The sequence below is a fragment of the Scomber japonicus genome, chromosome 10, assembly GCF_027409825.1.
Source record: "Scomber japonicus isolate fScoJap1 chromosome 10, fScoJap1.pri, whole genome shotgun sequence".
Lineage (NCBI taxonomy): Eukaryota > Metazoa > Chordata > Actinopteri > Scombriformes > Scombridae > Scomber > Scomber japonicus.
In genome coordinates, this window is record NC_070587.1 from 26,588,818 (window position 1) to 26,613,496 (window position 24,679).

General features: G+C 38.9%; 1 protein-coding gene across 3 annotated transcripts in view; it reads left to right on the top strand.

Annotated features, from left to right (window-relative positions):
- Nucleotides 1-22,083, top strand: part of grik2 (glutamate receptor, ionotropic, kainate 2) — a 322,030-nt gene extending 299,947 nt beyond the window's left edge. For 2 of the 3 annotated variants that reach the window (XM_053326627.1, XM_053326626.1), the window contains exon 16: nt 21,836-22,000. In XM_053326627.1, coding sequence (XP_053182602.1) covers nt 21,836-22,000 — 165 coding nt within the window. Of the gene's footprint in view, nt 1-21,835 lie in introns of all 3 variants that reach the window. The other variant, XM_053326625.1, reaches the window with a different exon arrangement.
- Nucleotides 22,084-24,679: the final 2,596 nt, after the last annotated feature.

The following is a 24,679-nucleotide window of genomic DNA, read 5'->3' on the forward strand; positions in this document are numbered from 1 at the left end:
ACACCGCTTCCACCACAGCACTGCTCCACCACAACATTAAACCCTAAACAAGGTCATTCATCAATTTCTAACAAGCTAAATAAAGAAAGACACAATGAATAGAGCCAACAAGCCCCCTGCAGGCTAACAACAGATGCAGCAGACAGATTATCATATTAAACCTTGTATTGACTATGACTTGCTTGCACTCTTGTTTCATACACCAATGCCACACTACTCCTCTGTGTTACGCACTGTGCTATGTGCCTATGAACACTACTTTCCACTTTGCCACTGGTTTGCTTGGGACTGCACACAGTGGATTTACTCAGTTAATATTTAGATATTAATTAATATTAAACAACTTGGCCCAGTATTGGTTTTTTGCCGTTTTGAAGCTGCCAGTATGTGTTTATATTCCTGAAGATCTTTGCTGACTGAAAACACTTATGAAACCATTGTAGAGGACCAAAGCTCTCCATTAAAACTCTGATAACTCTGTGTTACCAGCTATTGTTAGAAAGTTTAATTTATGATGGAGTGGATCTCCAGACTGCTGGAGGTCTATGAAGTCCACAATCGCTTTCATCTTCATGCAAACCAAACTTGTAGGCTTTACCCCAATCTGATCGGCTATATCGGCTCGGCCGATATTTAGCATTTTATGCAATTTGTGAGATTGGCTGTAAAGTCTTAATTCGCCGATCCGATCAATGTCGTCATGTTGAAACTTTTTGCACATGCTCCTGTTGCATAGATTGCAGATGGCTTGTATTTTATCTGTCTCATTTAAGTTCCACACCACCGACATGTTTGTTTGAAACCGACTAGATTTGAGCCCTGTCACGATTTGACGGACAATAAAGTTTTTTTAATATTGAATCATTAGCTGTCGAATTCAAACAAACATGTGGGTGTTGTGGGCAGACAGATAAATCACAAGCTATTTGCAATGTTTGCAACACTAAAGTACCTTGTGGGGAAGCATCTGCAAAATGTTTCAACACCACAAATTTACCTGGATAGGGAACACGAGGAGGAGCATGCCGAGTTTAAGAAAAAGAGCGTGGACAAAGAAGACATGATCGAATCAGTGATCGGTTTATTTAAACTCAATGATCGGTGATCAGCCCCACAAATCCTGATTGTGTAAAGCCTATAAACTTGCACACATTATCCTGAGCTGCAGAGCCACAACAGCTTCTGTTCTCAATGTTGAACCCTCAACACCAGCCAAGCTTGTAGCCCAGCTTGTTTATTTGTCTCTATGGGCTAGATTACCTCAACACAATAGGAAAAGCATTGTTACACCCACTGATATGTGCATTTTGAACATTACCCTCAAAACTCTGAGACGATCTCCCTCTCTGCACGACACTGTCATTGATCAGAAGGCAGCTCCAAAGATCTCATTACATTCCCAGCAGTCATTGGACATATATCCACCAGGAGACATCTTTAGACTTTATTTCCACTAATCCATCTGGTCATTCATCATAAATGCAGCCCAACAATTATCTTATCTCTAGTCACACAATGCAGTGAGAAGCAGCGGCTCAAAATGTTGTCCTGCCATGTTGAGTCATACTGTGAGCATGAAATATTCTTATACACTAAAAGATCATTTTCACTGGCTTGGTTTTTTTTGATTGGAAATTGGAAGAAGAATCTAAACTGAAAGTGTACAGAATAGATGCTTCCTGTCTGACTGATTGCATCTCCAGTCCCATTGAGTCCCATTGAGGGCAACAGAGCCATATGTTTGGACTGGACATCTAGTAGACCCTGTACATTAGTCTCTGTGGTACACACTGGTAGATCATTACGGATTGGACAGTAAACATTGTCAGTGATGTTTCTTATTTGCCTCAAATGTGCGATATTATGGTCAATGCCAAAATTGACAATTTTCCATGATATCTGCACATGAAGATTACAGCATGGTTCACACAACCAAAGCACTGTGTTTAAGTTAGTCCTGGTTGTAGTCAAAGTTTGCTACATTAAAGGTGCACTACTTAAGTCTTGGGTGCTTTCCTTAAATGTTGTCAGTAGCTAATATTGACTCCTGTTACTATGTCATAGAAATACAGTTGAAAACAAATACAGCTATACAGTAAAAATGGGGAATGCATTGAGAAGTATCATGAAACAATTATTTCATAAAGGTTTTTTGCAGTTCTGGTCAAGAAGGAACCTCTCTCATTGAGTCATGGTGGCGGTGGTTTATGATTCAGACTGGCTTGAAAACCAATACATGGGCCTGAACCCTTGCGTAGTCCTTCTATTGGTACCAAAAAACAAAACACACACAAAAAAAGCTCCACTAATAAGTTGTGTGTAGCTCATGGATTCCCACAGTCCAGTGCTAATTAGTATCAGGCTAATCTGTGAAAAACTAACCATCTATTTTATTTCACTGTGAAAATCAACCATATATTTTGTTTCATTGCTCCAGGCTCCTCACATAATTGAATACCACCTACTTTTTACAATATGGGGGTTGTTTTCTCACCATGATGCTGAAAGTGTCAACTTGAAAAATGTGGTGCTAAGCATCTCTTTGTTGTGTTTCACATGCTTGACAGCGCACACCCTGCAATTTGCATTTTATAATTACTTCTGTTCTGTAACATTAGAAAGGAGCAAAAATAGCAGCTAGTCATTTATATAATGGGATGAGCCATACACCCTCTTATACAATAGAGGAACTGTTAATAGTGTTTTTAAAGGTTAAATAGACATGTTAACGCCAGAAAGTGTGTGTTTTTCAGACTACTGCATTTACTAAAATCAGATTGTAATACCATGAGATGAGAGCATTGTCAGATGAACCACTTGTTAAAGGTTTATACATATATACACTTGTTAAAAGTTTTATTAAAGGTATTAATAAACATTTGATAACTATACAAGCTATACACCTCTGTAGGCTTGTGATTTTGATTCATCTGCTAAGTCTATGGAAATCTTTTGCTTTGTTTTCGTTGTCTCTAGTGTGTTCCCTTTACATGAATTCAGTACATCCCATTGTCACTGCTACATAGCATCTTCATTTTAAAGGAACACTTCAGTCATTTTTGGGAAATATGCTTGTTTGCCTGAAAAGATCAATATAATCTGTGTTAGCTCCTGGATGTGTTTACCCTACGTCTGCTCAAACACTGGAAACAGCAGTAACAAGCTCGCCATCTAAAGTGAAAAGAACTTTAAGATGGATATTCCACAAGAAAAACCATGTGACCACTGTCACACACGACTCAAACTCATTAACAGGAAGTGTCGCTCTTGAAACAGGGTGGGGGGTTTCAGACACATCTTCACCTACTTCCAAGGTGCATGGAGAAGAGGAAAAAGTCAGATGAACTTGTAGCGTAGAACAAATGTATTAACCCTCACATACTGTTCAGATTCTGAGCCGTCACATAATTAGTCTCTATAACAAACTTCTGAACTACAAATCATTCATAAAGACTCATGAGTTACACATAAACATGATTAATGTTAATTTATTATGTTAATTAATGAAGCTTTCAGATAATTACATTTATAGTTTCTATAATTAAATTAATTTCAACAAATTATATTACATGTGAAGAATGAACATTTTTGAAATGTTGGATGAATATGTGTCAAATATACTTTCTTTTTTTTGTATATCATGGGTCACATTATGGGAAGGTATCAAATTCAGGATAAAGGAAAAAATCATTTTAACAACGCTTGGATGTAAAAACAGGTCAAATTTGACCCTGAACACTATGTGAGGGTTATTAGACCTCTATTAATGAAGTTACACTATAACTAACTAACCCTAACCTTAACCCTTTAAAGTAAAAACAGTATGTATGGACATCACATGGTCTAGGCACTGGATGAGCAGCATCTCCTGTGGGTTAACACACGCCTAAATGAAAGCCTAAAAAACATCCCTAAACTGAAATTAGTGATTAAATAACAGCTGCCATGCAACAATGACACACATTGTGGAGTAGACCCATATTGTGTGCCAATACTGCTGGTTGATGAGGGTGCTCCAGTCAGATGCCTGAGCATCCTTCATGAAATGAGTGTGGCAAGAGTGCTTCCAGGCATTTGGACCACACTTATCTGAATATAGACTTTGAACTGGAGGGGACTGATACTGTTCACAAGCCCATGATAATACAAGACCAGACAAGGACATAGATTGAGAAAGCCTTCATGAGAAATCCATCAAACACACAATTAAACAGTAAGAACATTGGACATGGATTAAGCAGTGTTGGGGAACGTTGCGAATTACATTACAAGATGACTGCCATTAAAAAAGTAACTAGTTACATTACAGCCTTACTTTCTGTGAAAAGGTCAATGGCTGATGGTTTTAAATGTGCTTTATACATTTGAAGTAACTAGTTAGAGTACTTTAGATTTACTTTGTGATTCCTCATGTAGTTTTAGTCCAGACCTGCTTTAAATATAATGAGTGTACCATCATCACACAGCCAAGTCTGGATCATCATCTGTTCATCTTTACACTAATAGCAGGAAGAACAGACACTATGTTCCATTTACTGCTGTTTGTTGTACAGCTTTACATCAAAAAATGTAAAAGTGTAATATATATAATAAGTCACTTCCAAATGAAAGTCATATGCTTTCTAAACACTGCTTCTTCAGGTTTAAAGTAGAGTTCCTCACAGTTGACATGCTCTTGTTACCCAAGCACAACTTGTATGTTACTATAATATTCCTGCCTTTATTTCCTCCCACTAATTCAAACTAATGTGAATATTTCCATGAAGTGAATGCTGTCCCTTCTGAGCTGCCGTACAGGTGTGCAGTGATATAACAGTAGCACGTAGCCAGGTGTCTGCCTGCTAAAAAAATAGTAATGGTGCAAATTTAATGACATTCAATGAAAACTGAGTTACAGACCTAACGCCTTAGGTGACTCGTTACATCAAAAAAGTCATCCAAGTCCTCCACCAACACTGGAATGAATACCTGAGTATAAGCATCATATACGTCTGTACCCTGCATGGATTAAGATGATGATTCATTCATGCAATATTAATGGAGAGAAATAAATCCTGTCCAAACAGCTCTCTCTGCTTGTTGTACTTTGTAAGCTTGCAGGCGAGTCACCTGTACTAACACAAACTGCTCCTGCACCCATAATGAATCATTTGCTGTTACTGAAGGTGTGAACTAAACAAGGCACAACATGTGAATATGACAGCTGTTCAACCTCCGACAGAGCTAGCCTTTATGTGATGGAAGGTAAACACATCCTGGAGCTTTATGTATCAAATCAAATCTATATCAATGTGGCTGAGATGGCAAACAAGAGCATTTCTCAAAAGATAAAATCAGTGTTACTCATATTTGTGTTAAAGTTTTGACTATTTCTGAGTTTTTAGACAGATGGAAGTATAATCCTCTGCTTTCATAATGCCTTCTTCAAAGAAAAGCACAGTTAAGGCAGAGAAGACAGTGTCTTTCTTTTTTTTCCTCCAAAGAAGATGTCAGTGTGTTAAAATATGCTTCAAAAATTCATTCTTGCTAATTTAACCTAAGTTAAATCTTTCAGAAAACTGTTTTAGACTCCATAATTTTCCACTAAATCACATGCCTCATAGGCTTTCAATGGAGCATTTCTTTGTCATCTCCATGCTAGTCTGTCAGATTTCCATGATTACCATGGTTGTCCCCTTCCTCCTTCTCCTCCTCCTCCTCCGCTTCCTGCTCCTTTCTCTCCTCTCCTCTTCCTCCCTCAGCTCCTCCTCCGCTTCCTTCTCCCGCTTCTCCTCCTCCCGCTCCTCCTCCTCCTCCTGCTTTTTCCTCTCTTCCTGCCTGCTGCTGAGGCTGCCGCAGACTAACCTGGCTTTCGGGGGGTGCAGGGACCAAGCAGCTGTGTGTGAGGAACCCATCTCATCGCCCCAGCGCTCACACACACACACACACACACACACACACACACACACACACACACACGCTTGCATGCATGCATATGGATGCTCGCACACATACCCAGGTAGATTTTTCTGTCTAATGATCCAGGTGGTTGGTCTCAGCTACATGGCAGGTTGCAGTCTTTTAGCTCTGCAGGTAGAGTTGCTTTGAAGGAAGTAACACATTTTGTGGTTCAACTAAACCTCAGTGGGAGGAATAAAAAAAAAAACCTTCACTGAATTTGAAACCGTGTCCCATGTCAGCTTCCACCTAGCATGTCAGGACAGGAAGTGTGGGCTACGCCAGGCCTTCATTAAAGGTGACCAAAACATGCAGCCTTCTTTGGCCCAATTATAGACTATTATCCACTATTACAACCTTATCACCAGACATGCATGCTGATATTGGACCATTCTGCAAAATCCCATGTTACATTCAGTGCCAGTGATTTCAAATGTATTGCTTTCTATACTATGTGTGCATAACTATTAGGGGTTTAACGATACATCGAATCGCGTCGATAAATTGATTTAATGAGCAACGAGCCGATAGCATCGATGCAAAATGAAAACATTGATCATTTAAGACGTACTTTTATTTTGAAATTCCCCTGGTACGCCTGCCTCCGCACACCTCCAACCAAAATACAAGCGGCGCCATGGCAACGCCCAGAAAAAAGTCTGAAGTTATCCTGAGCAGCTTTTTCCACAAAAACCAGAAAACCACGACTCTAAAAGAGGAAGTTAGACTGCTGCAGCATCCAGCAGCATGTTCATAGCTGAATTAGAGACAGTCTATCATCAGATGCTTCAGACATCACGTTACTGTAAACTCACACACACACACACACACAAAGACCTTAAATGTGCTGCTGCTCGTCTTTTGTTGTGTCGTTTTTTCCCCCACAGCGCAGTAGTTTAAGAAGAGAAGCAAAACTGTATAAAAATAGTGACTTCATGTTCTTTTGTTTACTTTTATTATAGGATGTAAATAGTGCTGTAGCAGCAGCTAACAGTGCAGGTGGATCTCAGTTTAGCAGCATTGGGATGTGCAGCATGCAGACTTTTTTCTTGCTTTTACACATTTTGTTATGTTCCAGCACCTGCTCTCTTACTCCTGATGCGCTGTGTCTACTACACTTATATTCCTTTTATAGGATGTGAACATCCTCAAGCTCAATAAATCAAAATGTCGCACTTTATAATGAATAGGAGGTCTATTTATATTTTAAATAAAAAGAACAGATTAGATTTTTCATTTAAATGTCTGAGCTCAGAAATAAAAACATTAAATTATATTTTAGTGTCTTTTTTGTGATTTGATCACCTCCTAAATCCATTTGAAATCAAATCGTGGTAGATTTGGTGATAGACAAACATTGAATCGTTGTCCATTGAATCGATATATCTCGGATTAACATTCCTAATAACTACAAGATTATTGTTGCAGCTAATAAATGGGCAAATAATTCCAGGTGTGTAGTGAGATCCAGAAATTAGATTAAATACACAGCCATCCACCATCTAACCTCCACACCCTTACTTTCTGGGACACATAAATAAATAAAGGGCACAGTACTGGTTGGATTGCCACTGAACATTAACATTAGACATAAATAATGAGGAGTGGTCCTTGCTACACTACTTACTCCCTTATGCTGTGTTTGGTTAGCTACTTGTACATTTGGCTCCACTGTCCTTGTTAGCAGCTTGGATTCCTACATGTAGACTGTCACAGTTATGCTTACACACTAGATTTAAGAAATTTAACTTCAACATCATGATATTTGCTGTAAGACTCTTGTGCTAAATTCTGTCTTTACCAGGCAAACTAGAGAATTGCATCTACCTCTAAGGGCTGGAGTTTTAACCTCATCACTCAAAGCAACACAAGGCATTTCTCTCTTTTCATTTTTCCAATGTCTTTTTTAACATTCAAGTTCACAGTCTACTAACAAACCAACAACTGTTTTAGCTTTATGTTTTAGTTCCTGAGATAACAGTCATTTAATAGAGTGAACAGAAAGACAGGATTCTATGGACTTTTGACCTACTCTCACTATTCCAGCAGGAGGTCACCACTGGAGATGGTGACAAAGAAGTAGCACAACTCATTTCATTGGCTCTTCGAGATAGTTAGTTTCATTTCCTTCTGATAAAATCTGTATAAATATAACTGTAATCTGCCAGCTACATGGGTTCAGATAATAGAACAACAACTTAAGGACTGTGTAATGTGAATTCAGCTATTTTCTTCTAAACACATTAAATAGGTCATAAATGTATTTACATTTATATATACATTTATATTTGAATTGTGGAGCTAGGCTTCACAAACTGTTTCAAGATTTCTGTGTTCAGGATTTAGTGGGGGGGGGTCTGATTAGCATAAACCCGCCCCTGCTGCTGTAGAGGTATAAATACATTCAGCACACACTACTACTACTACAGTCTACAGTTAGCCACCGAGCTAGCAGCTGAGCTAGCAGCAGAAAGCTCTCAGACGTAGCGTCCATGTTTCTGGTAGAGGTGGTGACTTTGATTGACAGGTGACACTTGGTAGGGGGCGGGGTTTCACTGAACTCGACGGTCACGCCCACAGTGTTTGGGAGCAGAGAAAGAGGCTGATTTTTACACAATTTTGAAGCCTAATTTCATATATTTTTTAATCATTCAAATTTGGCAGGGTGGTTAACAACACACTTTTCTGTGGTATGTTAAACTCAGAACACTTATTTACACAGACTTTCACTTTTTCCTCTAGTTTTATATCTCTTGTAAATATAAGTCAGTCCAGCTTCTACATCATTTGACTTCTTGTGAGGTGAGGTCATGTAAATAAATCATAGTCTTCAGTCTCATGTTGCATCTTCAGGAAAAAGTTCTTCACCAGACTGCAGATTGAATTGCTAGTTTGCATTTTATACGTCGTATAATATGTGGATATATATGATAAATATATATCCATATATTTGGTAATATGGATATATATTACATGCATAAAAGCACTGCACTCTAGATGACATTATGATTGTGTTTCTCTCCCTACTGAGGAGAAAAGAAAACTTCAAGAGCAGAGAGAGTTCCACAAGCTAAACTGGAGCTTCACAATTGTAAAAATGCTCACACCTCATGCATAAAGCCCATTCATAAATACAGATTGACCTTTTTTTCTTTCTTTCTTTTTTTTAAGCTTTTTGACAGATTCCAAAATAGTTCATATTGGACATCAGGGACACAGTGTGTGTCTCAGCATAGAGGAACACATAGAGTATTTGGTCACAGTTTGACTTTCAGGATAAACATAATGGCATTCAGTGTGGACATGACCTAAAAACCTTGCCTGTTTTATATCAGCTGTTGAATTCTTCTCCACACACATATATGCATGCAGGTGGACTTTCACAGAGATGAGAATAAAACAATAATCAGAACACGATTCATCCACTGAGCAGAACGCAGAACTGCACTGCACCAAATGTGTGTGTGACAGCTCAGAGGAGCGCACAGATTAGACAAACGCTCAGAGCAGCTAATCATTTACTGCCCACTGGGGGCCAGAGACGTAGAGTAAACTGAGGATTACAGCGCAGCCGTGCTCCATCCCATCTGCATCACAACTTCACATCTGTTCCTCTTCACATTCAAGCTAAGCAGAGCCCATTAGTTCACTATCACAGGTGAGGGACCTTTTGGATTTTCGTGTCTTTTCCACGTATTCCATAAATCATCTCTTCTGCTGATTACTTTTAGATTACTGCATCTATAAAATCCATACAGTATGAGATTAAACCAACAATATCTGCCAGGAAATGCCTTCATGATATACACTTATATTAAACCATTACTCATGTATGCCTGTGTAAATAATCTCATGGACTAAACGCACCTTTTTTTTCCCCTTTCAATGTCTGCTCTAAGAGTCAGATTTACGACATCTCCATCCTCTTTAAAGCAGACAGGCCCTTTTTTTCTCTGCGCTATCCCACAGTGCTGAGTGGCGGTACAGCTGCGGCTGATTGTTGAGCGTCATAAAAAACTCTGTAATCCAATGACCCTAAGCAGCCGCCATCAATCCAACGTGCCACTAGCAGGCAGCTCTGATGGTGATGTGTCCCCTGAGCCTGAGTAGAGTGGGCCCAGTGTTCCCCAAAGCCTGAGCTATGTGGCTGTTACTGGTAAAAACACTGCAATGCCATTTAATTTTACAGAGGAGAAAATCAATAGCTATGAAAGGATTTTTTTCCAGAGTGACTTAGACAGTCAGCAGGTGTACTGTGACTATGTATTTGTAGATATTCCTCCTGTTTGGTAGCTGTAACATCTACATTTCATACCTGTACAAACAGCAGAGATGGAGGTTTGATGATGGATGTTTTAAACATTAACAGATACCTGTCCTAATGAATTGTGATGCTTTTAAAAATGTATTGTAAGCAAATGAATGGATGATAACCTCCTGTTCCTCTTGAAGCTGCTTTAATCAATCATTTGCTCACATGTGTGTGTGTGTAATGGTAAAATGATTCACTTATTGAACACACAGAGACCCTCAGCACTATTAATCTTTTTAGACATTTTTTTGCTTTCCTTACTCTTTTTCACATTTAGAGGCCTTAATGAAAATGTTTAGTTTCAGCAGTAGGGCTGGGTATCATTTTAAAAATACCAGTACCAATCCAAGTACCCGTAAAGTGATACCAATGCCAGTTTATTACATCATTGATACCCATTCCACATTTAGTACACTTGTTTTTATCGTGTGTAACAGGCATGTAGTTTAGCTACACTTTAGAGTATGTAGGTAGCATCTTGGCTGCTGAACTGCTAAACGTGCTAACTCAAATTCACCACGACTTCACCACCACAGATGGGTTTTAGCTAACCCTAACCCTAACCCAGTCACATGTCGCATTAAATCAAAGAATGCTTACGTCGATTGGTTGTGAGTAAATTCATACAAATGGTCATATTTTCTATTGATTGCTGGTATCATTTGATTGGAGACATTTCCATACTACCTACCTACTATACCTTAAAGGTATAGAGTACTGATACCCAGCTCTATTCAAGCAGACAGACAAACCAGCTGGTGAACATAGCTGAGACAGACCCCCCCCCCCCCCCCCCCCACCATAAGTTGGTTGAGACCAAAACCAGAACTAAAAGGAGAGATCGGACTAAATGTCATCACGTGGCTAACATTGCTCTGCACCTGGTGATTATATAAATAGACCATTTGCCCAAAATGATTGCCACAATTACATAAGATGACAATATGTCATAAAATCACTGATACATGTGTTCTCAGCTTTATCAATTGTCCCAAAGTGGTTAAAAGAAGTGAATATAAATTGAAATAAAATACCTTGAAATAGTTAATGTATGGAAATCATATCACAGTGTGGTGTTACAGTTACTACTCTTTTTTCTCCTTTCTTTCCTTTTTCCATTTGTTATTTTCATTATGTTTAACTACTAAATATTGTTTCCCTTAAAAATACAAGAAAAAAAATAGAGCCTGGGTAAAAGTCATGATTTAAAACAGTCATAATTAAAAGCATGTTCATGTTCATAGAGTGTGAGAGTGCCCATCATCTATAAAGTGCTTTCATAAAGTGCATTGTTGCGAGGACATGAAGACAGTGTTTTAACATAACTGCAGAGCTCTGATAAACATCCTCAACCCTAATCCTAACCCCTCATTTTAAATCTATTTAAACTAAAAGCTACAAATCCTAAAACCAAAAATTGCATTTCTAATGATTTTTCTGGTAACATGTCCAGAGACTGTCCAGCTATCTGTGGCACATTTACAGCAATATGATCTAATGTGTACCGTCCCTGTTAAATAAACCAATAAATACAAATACAGAATAAAACATGGATTCGGGAACTATTTGGTAGAATTGAAAACATATAAGAAATAGAAAAAGAACAAATTATCTAACCGGCAGACACATGTATCAGTTGGCAGGTAATTACTTCCTCTATGTGTTGCAGGAGTAAAGTCATATTTTCTCCAAGGTTGACCCACAGTAGCTCTAATACACTTTTTTCATTTAGTTTTTGCCCCAGACACATTATTATTGCACGGATATGTGCCAATTATTTCCACATTTTCTATGATCTCCCCTCCTAGGCGTCTTAACTTCACAGGATTAGTCTTTTTAGGGTTGGAAAGTAACACACTTTCTGTTTTGTGTCATTTAAGGCACTTTAACATCTTTTCTCATCAAGTCTGACCTGTTGGCTGTTGGCTCACTATATAAAGCACAAATAGACTATCATTTGATTGCACTGGCCAGGCACAAGTAGAATATGGTTAATGTAGTTTCTTAACACACTTAACTAACACAGTATTTTAATGAGGTAAAAGCTAAAGTCAATTAACTGAGTAAACAAAATACATGAAAAACAACTTGAATATACAACAACAGATTAATAATGTTAATCAAGCCTTCAAAGTAATTACAGCATTTTTTTTCATGCCACAACCTCTTTGCTACTCATTACTGCTGTATAATGACACTGTTGCTCTATACACCATTAGCTTATTCTAGTATCAACCAAATAAAACCAATAGTATAGGATATGATATTAGTGTTTTGGCTATTATAAAACTTGGTGCCAAAAAAAAAAACTTTGATGATACTTTTTGTATTTAATGAAACTTCTCTGATGTTGCAATAAGTTCCATTCAGCATTGAATGAAATAGAAGGCACCATAAGGGTTAAATTTGGGCATAAAAGTGGGATTTTTTCCACAGTTTCCATGGTGGCCCCCCATGTGTTTGCCCATATGGGCTTCAAGTGAGTTCTGACTGGATTTCAGGTGGGGCCCAAGTGGGCGTAGGCCCCATATGTTTGCCCATGTGGGGTCTAAGTGGGATCAGAATGGACATTAAATGTGGCCCATTTAGCCAGCCCACATAGGCTTCACATGTGGGGCCCATGTTTGTGGAACAATATGGGGCCCATACAATTGCCCTGTTTATGCCCAGGCCTGCTTAGCTCACTTACATCCCTTATGGGGCTGCTACAGTCGGCCCACGTGGGCTTCACATGTGCGTCCCATGTTACTGAATACATGTGGGACCCGCAAAATTTGCCCAGTTCAAGCCCATGCCCACTCAGTACCCACAAAGCCCACATTTAGTCCATGTGGGGCCCACATGGACATGCTGGCCTGGATTTGAACCTGTTTACAGTAATTGTCTCAGAATCAATGATTTCAAGTTAAAGTAGCACCTCTGAATCAATATCATCTCACATTACAAAATGTTTCCATTGCCATATTCTCATTGGATCAATGGTCACAGGAGCACTTTGATAGTAATTGTAAGTGTTGGCTGTAAGCTTTGTGAGTGATTATAATTCACACTGGAAGACCTCACACCTAATCACATTCACTGTGTCTACTTCCCACTTGCATGTAAATATAATAAGGATAAGTATACACTGAGACACAGTGCTAATGATTGCTTTCAAATACAACCAAACACTTTGTTCGTCACAATAAACTCCCATTATCTAGGTGCACACACACACACAATGGCTTTTTTTCATAGCCGCTCCAGGAGCAGGACCGCTCCGCTCCCAGCTTCACGGTGTTCTATCACGCAGTATTTGCAGATGTCATTGCAGCTTATGAGAAAAGAGGAGAGAATGTGAAGAAGCAGCAGTTTAATTGGGCGTGCAGCAACACAGGATTCAAGCCAGATGAGATACAATGTGCATCAATAAGTGATGATGTTCTATGGGACTGTACAATTGACCACACTCACTGAGAGCATGTGTGTGTGCACATGTGAAGATGGCTGTCGGTTTGTGTTTGTGCACAGTCCTGAATGAGTGAGTTTCAGCTGTGTTTGTGTGTGTGTGTGTGTGTGTGTGTGTGTGTGTGTGTGTGTGTGTGTGTGTGTTTGTGTGTGTTTGTGTGTGTGTGTGTGTGTGTGTGTGTGTGTGTGTGTGTGTGTGTGTGTGTGTGTGTAAATCCATCACAAAGCACAGTTTTCCGTGTCATCAATCTGCTTAATTCAAATCTCCCTCATGATTCAGACCATTTCCTCGGACCACCAGACATCCACCATACACACACACACACACACACACAAACACACACACAGACTAATGCAGTTGTTGTTAGAAGAGTCTTAAAATGTGGAAATCTAGGGACTTTAAAGGACAGATGCACAATTTTTTCAAGTATGTCAGGTGTTCATATGAACAGTAAAGAGGTTTTCCTCTCTGTAATCATTCCTCCTGTTCATACTGACTATTAAAAGATCTCCTTCTAATGTGCTTTCAATGGAAGTGATGGAGGACTAAATCCACAGTGTGTCCACACAGTCATTTAAAGTCTCTGATCAGCTTCTATTGAGCTTCATCAGTGTGAGTTAGTCATATCAAGTGATATCTGACACATTTACAGTCTTTTTACCATCAAATCTCCTCTTAGTGTTTCCTGTTGAGCTGTGGTGGAAGTATAGTAACAAAAAGACTTTGATACTAAAAACACTGTAACGTTGAAACATAGAAGATGAAGATTTGACTGAAGCTTCATATTAGCTTCACATCAACTTTTAAATCCATGTTTACACAGAAGGAGGACTGTGGATTTAGTCCTCCATCACTTCCATTGTAAACATTATGAAGAGATCTTCTAATGGTCAGTATGAACAGGAGGAATCATTACAGCAAAAAAAAAAAAGTTTCAGTGTTCATTTGGGCTCCTGACTGATTTTTTAAGACATGATATGATGATGATAAACCTGTCCTTTAACATAGCACACAAACATTGCACTTACAACAGTTCTAACATGTGATGCTTCATGACAAAGCATTTATATGACAGAATATCACACATTTGGACTAGTTGGTCAAAGACTAAGATATTTGCAAAAATTTAAACTACTAAACTGAGCCTAAAAACTTACCAACCCCACTGTAATTACAGAGAGCTGTGTTTCCATGGTAGCCATCATCAAGATGCCATTGTTGAAACCACAGACCTCACCTTTTCAACCTCTGGATATCCTCAGCATTTTCTCTTCTAAGCATTTCACACTGTTCCATATTTCATTACCTTTGTGGAACATCTGTGACCTGCTGGCTTGAATCAAGATCAAAATGAAACATTCACAATAGAAACAAAGATACACAATTAAAATGAAACAACTACTTTGAAGAGCTAAATGTTAAGTTTAAGGAGGTAATTGAGGCATTCACATCCCCTGTGTGTAGAACTAATAGTCCTTTTAACCCTTTAGGAGTATGCATGCACTTCACAGCAAGAAGCTTTCTAATCCTTTGTGTGGAGTTAGCATGTTCTCCTGTGTGAGTTTACTCTGGCTGCTTTAGTTTCTTCATGCAGACATGAGAACATCCAGGTCAGGTGAACTCATAGCTCTCAATGGCTCATAGATTTCAATGGTTTTCTGAGTCCATAGAATGGAGAAGAAGAAGAAGAGGACAGCCTGCACACTAGGGATAAGCAGGTACTATGATATATAGATAAATAGATGTATCAATATATGAAAGTAAAGCTGAGAGTTAGCACTTTGATAGTCATTGTTAGGGCAGGTTGTTATATCATGCATTGACTCCTGCAACTCTTTACTGGCAGGTCTAAACAGGTATGTTCACATTTCTGCAGATGAACCAGAATGTTGCAGCATCTGGTCTTAAAGAGATGGTTCAGCGTAATTTTGACCTAGCGTCATATGCACCATGACGTCTATCTAACCACTCTCTCTGCCCTTTTTTTTCATTTGGTTGCAAAATAGTGGAGTTAGCTTAATACAGGCGCTAATGGAACCAACAGTGTATCTGGTAAATGACCGCACTAATAATGTCTGGATTGTTATCAAACTTCTACAGTAGTATAAATAGGCTCTTTACTCATAAATCCATGCAACCATGCATTGGAAAGTTTGTAAGTACACCAGTAGTTTATTAAAATGACACTTAGCTGTAAACATCGTCGAAATCTCGCGCGATCACCAAAATACCGCGTGGTAGTGCGAGATCCCGCACAAAGCACCTGCTTCACGTTCGATGTGCTGTGTGCGGGATCTCACGCTACCACACAGTATTTCAGTGATCGCACAAGATAATGAGATGATGCTCCACCAATGAAAGGCGCCTTGGACAACCACCACAACAGGGCCCTAACTTACTAGCCAGACTCTACTGTAGTTTCTTGGTAGTGGAAAGATTCACTGAGCTCTGTATGAACCACAGAGTGACTGAACTAAAAAAAACTAAAAAACACTACTTGGTACTTCCATCACTTTGGATGAAAGCATCTACTAAATGATATTGTAAATTATAAATTCATATCAAACCTAATGAATCATCACATATATGTCTAAATACTCCTGTGATGTGTGTTAACATTACCTTTCACAGGCTTGAGTCATTTGGCAGATGGCTTCAGGTATCAAGATAACAATGTTGGTAAATCCACAGAGTTCATACTGTTGACCACAGAGGGAATTCCTAACTGATGTGATCCTAACCTAACCAACACATCGGTCTGATACTGAGCTAGCAGAGATCAATTTAGATTCCTCCTCAGGCTGTTGACATCCTGGTGTTTTAGAACACTGAGGGACACAGTTATGTTGTGCAGTTGTGTTTGACTTTATGTCAGTGTCAGATTTACTAAGACAGCAGTTAAGTATTAGTCCTGGAGGTGGAGACAGTGCTGATATGGATGTTAATGTTACTGAGGTAAATGCAGCCATACACTCACTGAAGCGTCTTAGCAAAATAAAGAAAACTTTAGTAGCAGCTTGTAGTGATTGTATACTTCACTAGTGATCAAGTTCAAGCTAAGGTTTGATGAACACAAACCTAAACTTGCCATGTGTGTTTGTGTGTTTGTGTTGCAGTAATTAGATAGTGTGTTCATTGATTAAGTCTGGCTACTTATTTTTTCTCTGTTCACGCTTCCTCCAGTTATCTGTGCCGTCCTCCTCTAAATTCATAGATAATAAAGAGAGGTGAACCTTGTGAACACTCACACAAGTCACAGACTGCAGCAGTACAGCACATGTGGGATCAAATGTATAAAAGCTGTGTGGTAGATGTGCACATCTGGAACAAAAAAAAACTGGTGCTGGACCAAAGAACAAAATCTGCAAAACGTCACTCTTGATAACCTGTTAAACTATAGCTGCATTGGGAGCTGCAGTTTGCAGACTTTCTTTTGGGATCAAATGTATCATCTGCACCTGAAGTACAGGCCCAAACCCTCAGTACATCTGGTCCCTGCTGTTTGTTATGTTTCAATTGTGAGATTTAGCAGTATGAGTTTTCACTCATAGATAGAAGGCAGTGCAGTTGCAAAATTTTTGAGTTTTTATGAAAGTTAAAATATTAATTTCTCCCTTTTGGTTTCCGAATTTGTCCTCAAAGAAGAAACATCAGTGATGTACAGAGCTGATCTGTTGCTGCAGAGGACCAAACAAACGCAGTTCAATTTCATATGGACAAGAATTATAATACGAATTAAAAAATAAGAAGAATTTGGCTTTAGATTTTCTATAGTTTTTTTCTTATCACTAAATCTCATGTGTGTATGAGATGTATGTGTATCCAGCCTGATATGTATATATATTCTGATAACGTCTTATTGGCTGATGTGCAGCACCCTTTGAATAATGGACAATAACAGTAACAAGCTTTATTTAATATTCTAACAGCTGTTTTGTAGAGTTTAATTAAAGGATTTAGCCTATATTTGCTTTCCCAGACCTCAACACAGTATGTTATATAAAGCATTATAAGTGAACAATACAATATATGCAGCTGTTTTTATTCAACAGAATAAACAGAACAGAATAACACAGCAGGTCCATCAGCAACAACTTTTCAACCAAATTATGAAAGTTTACAATCACTTTGCCATTTTCAACTCACATTCAGAAAAAGGCCAATGTATTATGGTGTTTGAGTATTTTCCATCATGTAGGCTTTGTAATAATGGTAGTAGGTATCTGATATTGAGTGTCTGTAATATTCATGTGCAGATTATATGCTAAATCAAATACAAACCTTTCCTTCCTTCCTACTATTTGTAGTCCTAATAAGTAAGAAAGCAAATGCACATCAACAGTTTATTTAGACATATAGTTTTAAAAGTGTTTTGATGGTGAATAATGTGGTATTACACTTTAGATATACACACAACACTTAACAGATCAGTTCATTGTTGGTGTGGCTTGGCTTGGTTTCTTTTACTCTGAACAAATTTAAATATGATACAGAAATTCAAATTGAACTAAAGTAAAATGAATAACTAAACCACTAAACCATAATGAACCACCATTCATCAAGAGTTTATGATTTTCATCAGCATATTTTGGCACAGTAACATCATCTACTGCAGGCTATAATATTCTCTAATATCTCTGTGACTGTCACATGACCACCTCTCATATTAGTCACTGAGCCCTTTGCTCTAACATCAAGTCAAAGTATTCTCTTTTTATTACTACTAAGTTATTACAGTATTTTTTAAATTGCTTGAGAGATTTAGGATGAGAATCCGAAAGTGTTCCTGCATGAAGTCAGTGGCTTAATTTCTCATCACTGAAGCATTTTGAAGATATGATTCATAGTGATGTTTCTAGTGTAGGAGAGAAGTGTCTGCACATCAGTTATTGGATTCTTCTTTTGTTTTTTGTTGTTGTTGTGGATCAGTCTCCCTTAAATGGGTTGCACAGAATATGGATACATTTAATCATTTAATTATGCATCAATCTTTGCATTAATTATGTATTCATGTAATTCATATCCTGGCTCTATACAGTGAAATTGTTTGTCATAGTGTCCAGATGTTCAGCTACAGTATGATAATCACAGCATGTGGATAAATCTGCACTAGGCAATATTTAAATGAAGATCTGTAGAAATCCAGCTGTCTGATGGAGTTAAGTAGTAAAGAGGGAGTGGAACACGAATGAGTGTCTTATTCCCACTGGATATTAGGCTTATTTGTCCAAAGTGATTCATCACAATCTAGATTTCTCCTCAGTGTTCATTTACTCACCAGTAGAATTTAATCCAGTTGAAGCAACTAGTTAACCAGCCAGTTATATTCAAGGAGAGTACAACAGCGTTAGATATTGTTGCTTTTTATAAACATGAATCTCATTTTACTGACATCAGGATTAATGAATTTTTTGCCTGGTACTATTTTTGCACATTATTCCTTCCTTCCTTCCTTCCTTCCTTCCTTCCTTCCTTCCACACAGCCAGCGGTTTCAGTTCAGTAGGGCAAGAAATCAACTGGCAGACACTTGGAACTTGTACTTGTGTTCCTTCATTAAATGACACCATATCTGCTTTTTCTTGTGTCAAAACAACATTATCCGCTTATTCGCTTCTTCTGACTTCAGAGCAGCAGCAGCTATGTCGTCAAGGTTATGGAAGAACAGGTTCAGTTTGCGTTACAGTTGGAAAGATAATACACATTATTAGTCCTTGCTTCAGGTTTAAATTCCTGGTAGTTCTTTGTCTTTTTTCAAATGAACCCACATCATTATAATGCAGCTGTAACAAGCCTTTGAAAGAAGCTCAAACAAGCATCACGTCTGTTGAAGGTTGATTTTCGTAGCGCAGTGTAATGAATTAAAACTACTGGATCCAAAGCATACACAAACACCGGTTAGGTCTAAACACTGAACAGAACATAACACCGTCCAAAACTGTTTCATCAGAAGATGTGATTTGACATGGAACTAAAGTATTTTGGGGGTGTAGAGTGTAGAGCACAGTTTGTAGCCACTGATCCTCCATTAATATACTAAGTATTTATTTTCGTTTCAACATGCAAAACTGTAATTATTCAGCCTGAAAAAAAAGCATCTGGTATCTGGGTTCAATCCGAGGTCAGCTGGCTTCATCCAATACAACTGGCAGTGTTGTCTGGTGGGAAGCCAGTGAAAGATTGTATCCTTGCCACTCTAGTAACTCCTAAGGCTCAAAACATGGTGTACACTGAGGACTATCTGTCTCTAAATGGAGGAATGAACTATTGTAAAGACTACAATCATTACCAATGTAACCTGCTGTTGTTTGTATCTGCATGTACTACAGGAACAGTCCAGTACCTCAAAGAAGTATGTCTTCATGTAGCAAGGCAGAGGGTTAGGTTATGGAAGAGTGTGTAGTATATCACTGCTTTCATGTAGAGTTTGTGCCACTTTACACATTTGTAATTAAAGATTACTTTAGTTATTTTATTCTAACCTCAGTCCATTTTTAACCCTAACCCTAATGGGATTAGTTGCTGAGGTTCTACAGTTTTTCCTAGTCTTTAACCATACTATTGCTGCCATGTGTAGATATTAAAGACCGTGTAAAGTGAATTCAGACATTTTCTTCTAAACACATTAAATAGGTCATAAATGTATTTCTAAAAAAGGTGTAAAAAGTATTTCAACCATTTAGATTTGAATTGTGGAGCTAGGCTTCACAAACTGTGTTTCAACATTTCTGTGTTCAGGATTTAGTGGGCGGGTCTGATTAGCATAAACCCGCCCCTGCTGCTGTAGAGGTATAAATACATTCAGCACACACTACTACTACTACAGTCTACAGTTAGCTGAGTTAGCCACTGTGCTAGCCGCCGAGCTCGCCGCTGAGCTAGCCGCCAAGTTAGTAGCCGAGCTCGCAGCTGAGTTAGCAGCAGAAAGCTCTCAGATGTAGTTTGACTTTGAAGCCTAATTTCATATATTTGGTGATTTTTTTAATCATTCAAATTTGGCAGGGTGGTTAACAACACACTTTTCTGTGGTATGTCAAACTCAGAACACATATTTATTCTTACTTTACACAGACTTCAACCCTAACCCTAATGGGATTAGTTGCCGAGGTTTTACAGTTTGTCCTAGTCTATAACCATACTATTGCTGCCATGTGTAGATATTAAATACAGAAAAATATGTTTGTAATTTTAAGTTATGAGGGTTTTTGCAGAATTGTCCAATATCAGTGCAGGTTAGGGTTTTGGAAATCACAAGTTAACACCCATATTTGGGAATGTAGAAAGGCATTATGGGGAAACAAAAATAAAAATTGTAGGCAGAGTTAAAGTTGAGAGACTAAAATGACACACCCTTTGCACCCAATGAGCTCAATCTGCATTAACATGCACACCCGTCCTTTTCACGGTCAAATCTTGCCTTGTAATCAGGATGTTTCTGAGTTTTCATCTGTGTCACAGTAATCCAGTGATAGCTGTCTGTGTATTCATGGTCACAGTGCAAACAGGAAGTGCTAATAGGTCACTCAGTAGGATATTTCATGGTGACAATTGTCTGTTGAAGACCTGTGGGTTCATATGTAATGACTCTGCTAAAAGCCTGTGAAATAAAGGGAGTGGAAACGGAGCCAAACCAGCCTCAGGTTCAAATGGTTAATCACAAAATGACACTTGCAGTTTATTGAGCATTGCAGGTTGATGATGTGAACCTGTTACTGAGACTATATAAGCATGGATGCTTTATACCCAAAGCTTTTTAACACAAGTCCTGCATGGCCAGCAATGACCACAAAACCACCACTGATGTTTTTGGACACTGTTAAATCATTTACACTTCTGCGCAGCTTTTGGACCTGCACCCTCCATCCATCCATCCATCCATCCAGCTCCTTCCCCCCATCCTCATCCCCAGCTTGCTTCCCTGTATATTCCACCATTTCCCCCTGTGGCAGCTCAGAGCCGAGGTAGCGGGGGTGGAGTTGAGGAGGGAGGGGGTGTGGGCTACAAAAAATTGAGGTTGCCTTCAGGGAGAACAGTTCTTGTTCTCTTGGCCGTAACATTTGGACAGAAGGGAAAGCACTCTGAAACCCATTCTGTTCTCCTTTTCTTTTCCCTTTTTTTGTGTGTCTATTTTCCTCCCCAGAGGTCCTTCTGCAGTGCCATGGTGGACGAGCTGCGGGTATCCCTCAAGTGCCAGCGCCGGCTCAAACACAAGCCCCAGCCGCCCGTCATGGTGAAAACGGAGGAGGTCATCAACATGCACACCTTCAACGACCGCAGACTGCCAGGGAAAGAGACCATGGCATGATATGGGAATCACTTTCTCACCCTCTCTCCTTCAGTGAGGTGGTGTGTAGAGACACTGGGGGGACAGGTGGGGGGAAATGGTAAAAAAAATAAAAGGGGGTGGGGGTGGGCTGTAGTGGTTTGACTATTGGGTTATTTGGGAGGTAAAAGCAGAGGTGGTTGGGAGAATATTGACAGAAAAAAAATGTCATTCTTGTTTCTTTACAATTAGCTATTGATAAGAAGATTCAACAATATTTCCCGTGGAAATAACTTGAATCTTTGGGTGAAATTTCAGCGAGTTACCTCATTACTCTTACCACCTTGGCAAGGCGCAAACTGCGAGTGCCAGGATTTTCGGAACCCAGGAATGGAAGAAAGAAAGAAAGAAAGAGCCTGGAAATAAATTTAAGGTGGAATGGAGGTGGTCCTTTACCCTTACAGAAAAAAAAGTGAAAACAAAAGAATTGGACCTATCACTTTTTAGCTGCTGCTCAGCCAGTCTTTCACCGCACAGCTCTACAGAGGCTGGTGGAGCAGCATCATCATAAGAGCATCTCCATTACAGATTATGAATGAACGTGCTGAGATAATAACTTGGGGGTGGGGGGGTTGGGGAGGGAATGGGAAATCAGTTTGTAAAGGATTGTTCCATTTCAAAAGTTGGGAAGAGTGGTCGGCTCTAGACTAAATTTAAACCCAAAGCCCTGAAGACGACGGCGGCGAGCTCGGCTGCTCCAAAATGTACAGAGAGGCATTGCTTAGTCACATGATATTTGATCAACATCAAAAATGGATATACTGTATATCATCCATCAGGCAATAAGTGATATCATTTATTTGTGTTTCAGAGTACTAACACTTTTAGTCTTTAATGTATGGGATGGGGGGGAGGGGTTTGGGGGAGGGGGGGGGGTATTTTTTAGAGGCAGATTATACAGTGGAATACAAGCAGAGAATGCTGGGGTTGGGGCAATAAATATAGTGAGCTGTTGACATCCATGTATCAGCCAGTAGTCATTTAAAGAGGATTCTATTGAGGTAACACACCCTTAATGTCAATATGGAGGAGCTTTGGAACGACATGGGGACGGCTCAGTCTAATTCCACAGCAATCACACAAAACACACAACTCTATTTATTCAAAGTATTTATTGTTTTATTTATGAAATTCCTTATTTATATCTCTAAAGACTGGATTTTCACTACTGCAGTAAATACACCTCACTACAACTCTGTATGGGTACACACACTTTCTTTCCATTTGCTCAGTGTCAAGTCTCCAGTTTCATTTTGTACTCCTGTGGCTTTTTTTCTCCCCTTTTCTTTGGCAGCAAAGCTCCACATTTACTTGTGCAAATGCAATTTCTATGAAAAAGTGTTTTTGTACGAAGAGAATCAAAATTTTGTAATGATTTTTATCAACACGAAACGCAGTGTCATCCATGGCAGAGGGGTGGTACTCCATGCAGGTCGTTCAGGAGGCTTTATTATACACCAGACAGAGCCGACACACACACACACACACACACGCACACACACACTCAAAAAACACAAACACACGCTACACACATACACCCAAGAGCGCAGGGTGCACCCATCCTCCATGGAGCAGATTCACGCCAATTCTGTTCTCCGACCGAGAGGCAGAGCATTCTGGTAAAGCATCAGTGACATAACGTTGTTTTGGAGAAGAAGAAGAAGAAAAGAAAAAAAAAAAGAAACTATTTTTATCATGTAAAGGAATCATATTTAAAGAAAGATATTTTTACTTCACATGAAAGAAGAGTAATGACAATACTGGTTAGAGCAAATATATAGTGTACACACACACACACACAGGAAGGGAGGAAGACTGCTGATGATGCTTATCGTTCTACAACCCTGATTAATGATAGACCGTTAGAATCCAGTGCTGAACAATTGTGTGTAAATGGTTTTAAAAAGGAAAAACGATGTATTTAAAAAAATATATATAAAAAATAATGAACACTTAACTAATTTTGAACTCGTTGTGAAAACAAATTGGAGTGCACACAGTTTACCCTTTGAAGTTGATGCACAAGTTTAAAGAAAATAATAAAAAAAAATGTATTCACAACTTTCACCTTGTCTGCCTCTTTATTGAATATGACTGCATGGATCAAACATGGAGGAAACAGAGTGAAATCATTCAAAAGCTATGAGAGAAAACAGATGAACACTGGGTAAGGCTGGGTATCGGTACTCTATACCTTTAAGGTATGAGCGAAATAAATAGATACCAAGTAGTATGGAAACATCTCCCATCAAACTATACCTGCAATCAATCCTTTTTGCACCCAGAGCTAGAACATATGACTGCAATGCAATTCTATTGACATGATGGGTGTTGAATGAAGTACTCAGTGGTACCAGTATCACTTTAAGGCTACTTGGATTGGTACTGGGCCCATTTAGACAGTGGGCATGGCTTTTAGCATCTAACATATACTGTACTACTATAATGTACTGATGGCCCCTTTCCTTATAGTCTGCCCCAACCACCAATCTTGACACACACCTGTAAAGACTGTCCATATAAATGTGCCCACCATCTCTGACATGGACTAAAATAATGGGGAGATGCTCATTTTAAAGATGGGCAATAAATGGGACCCATGTGGAACTTTTCAAAGTAAACTATACACACCAATAGACATGGGTTGTTTGGTTACTGTAG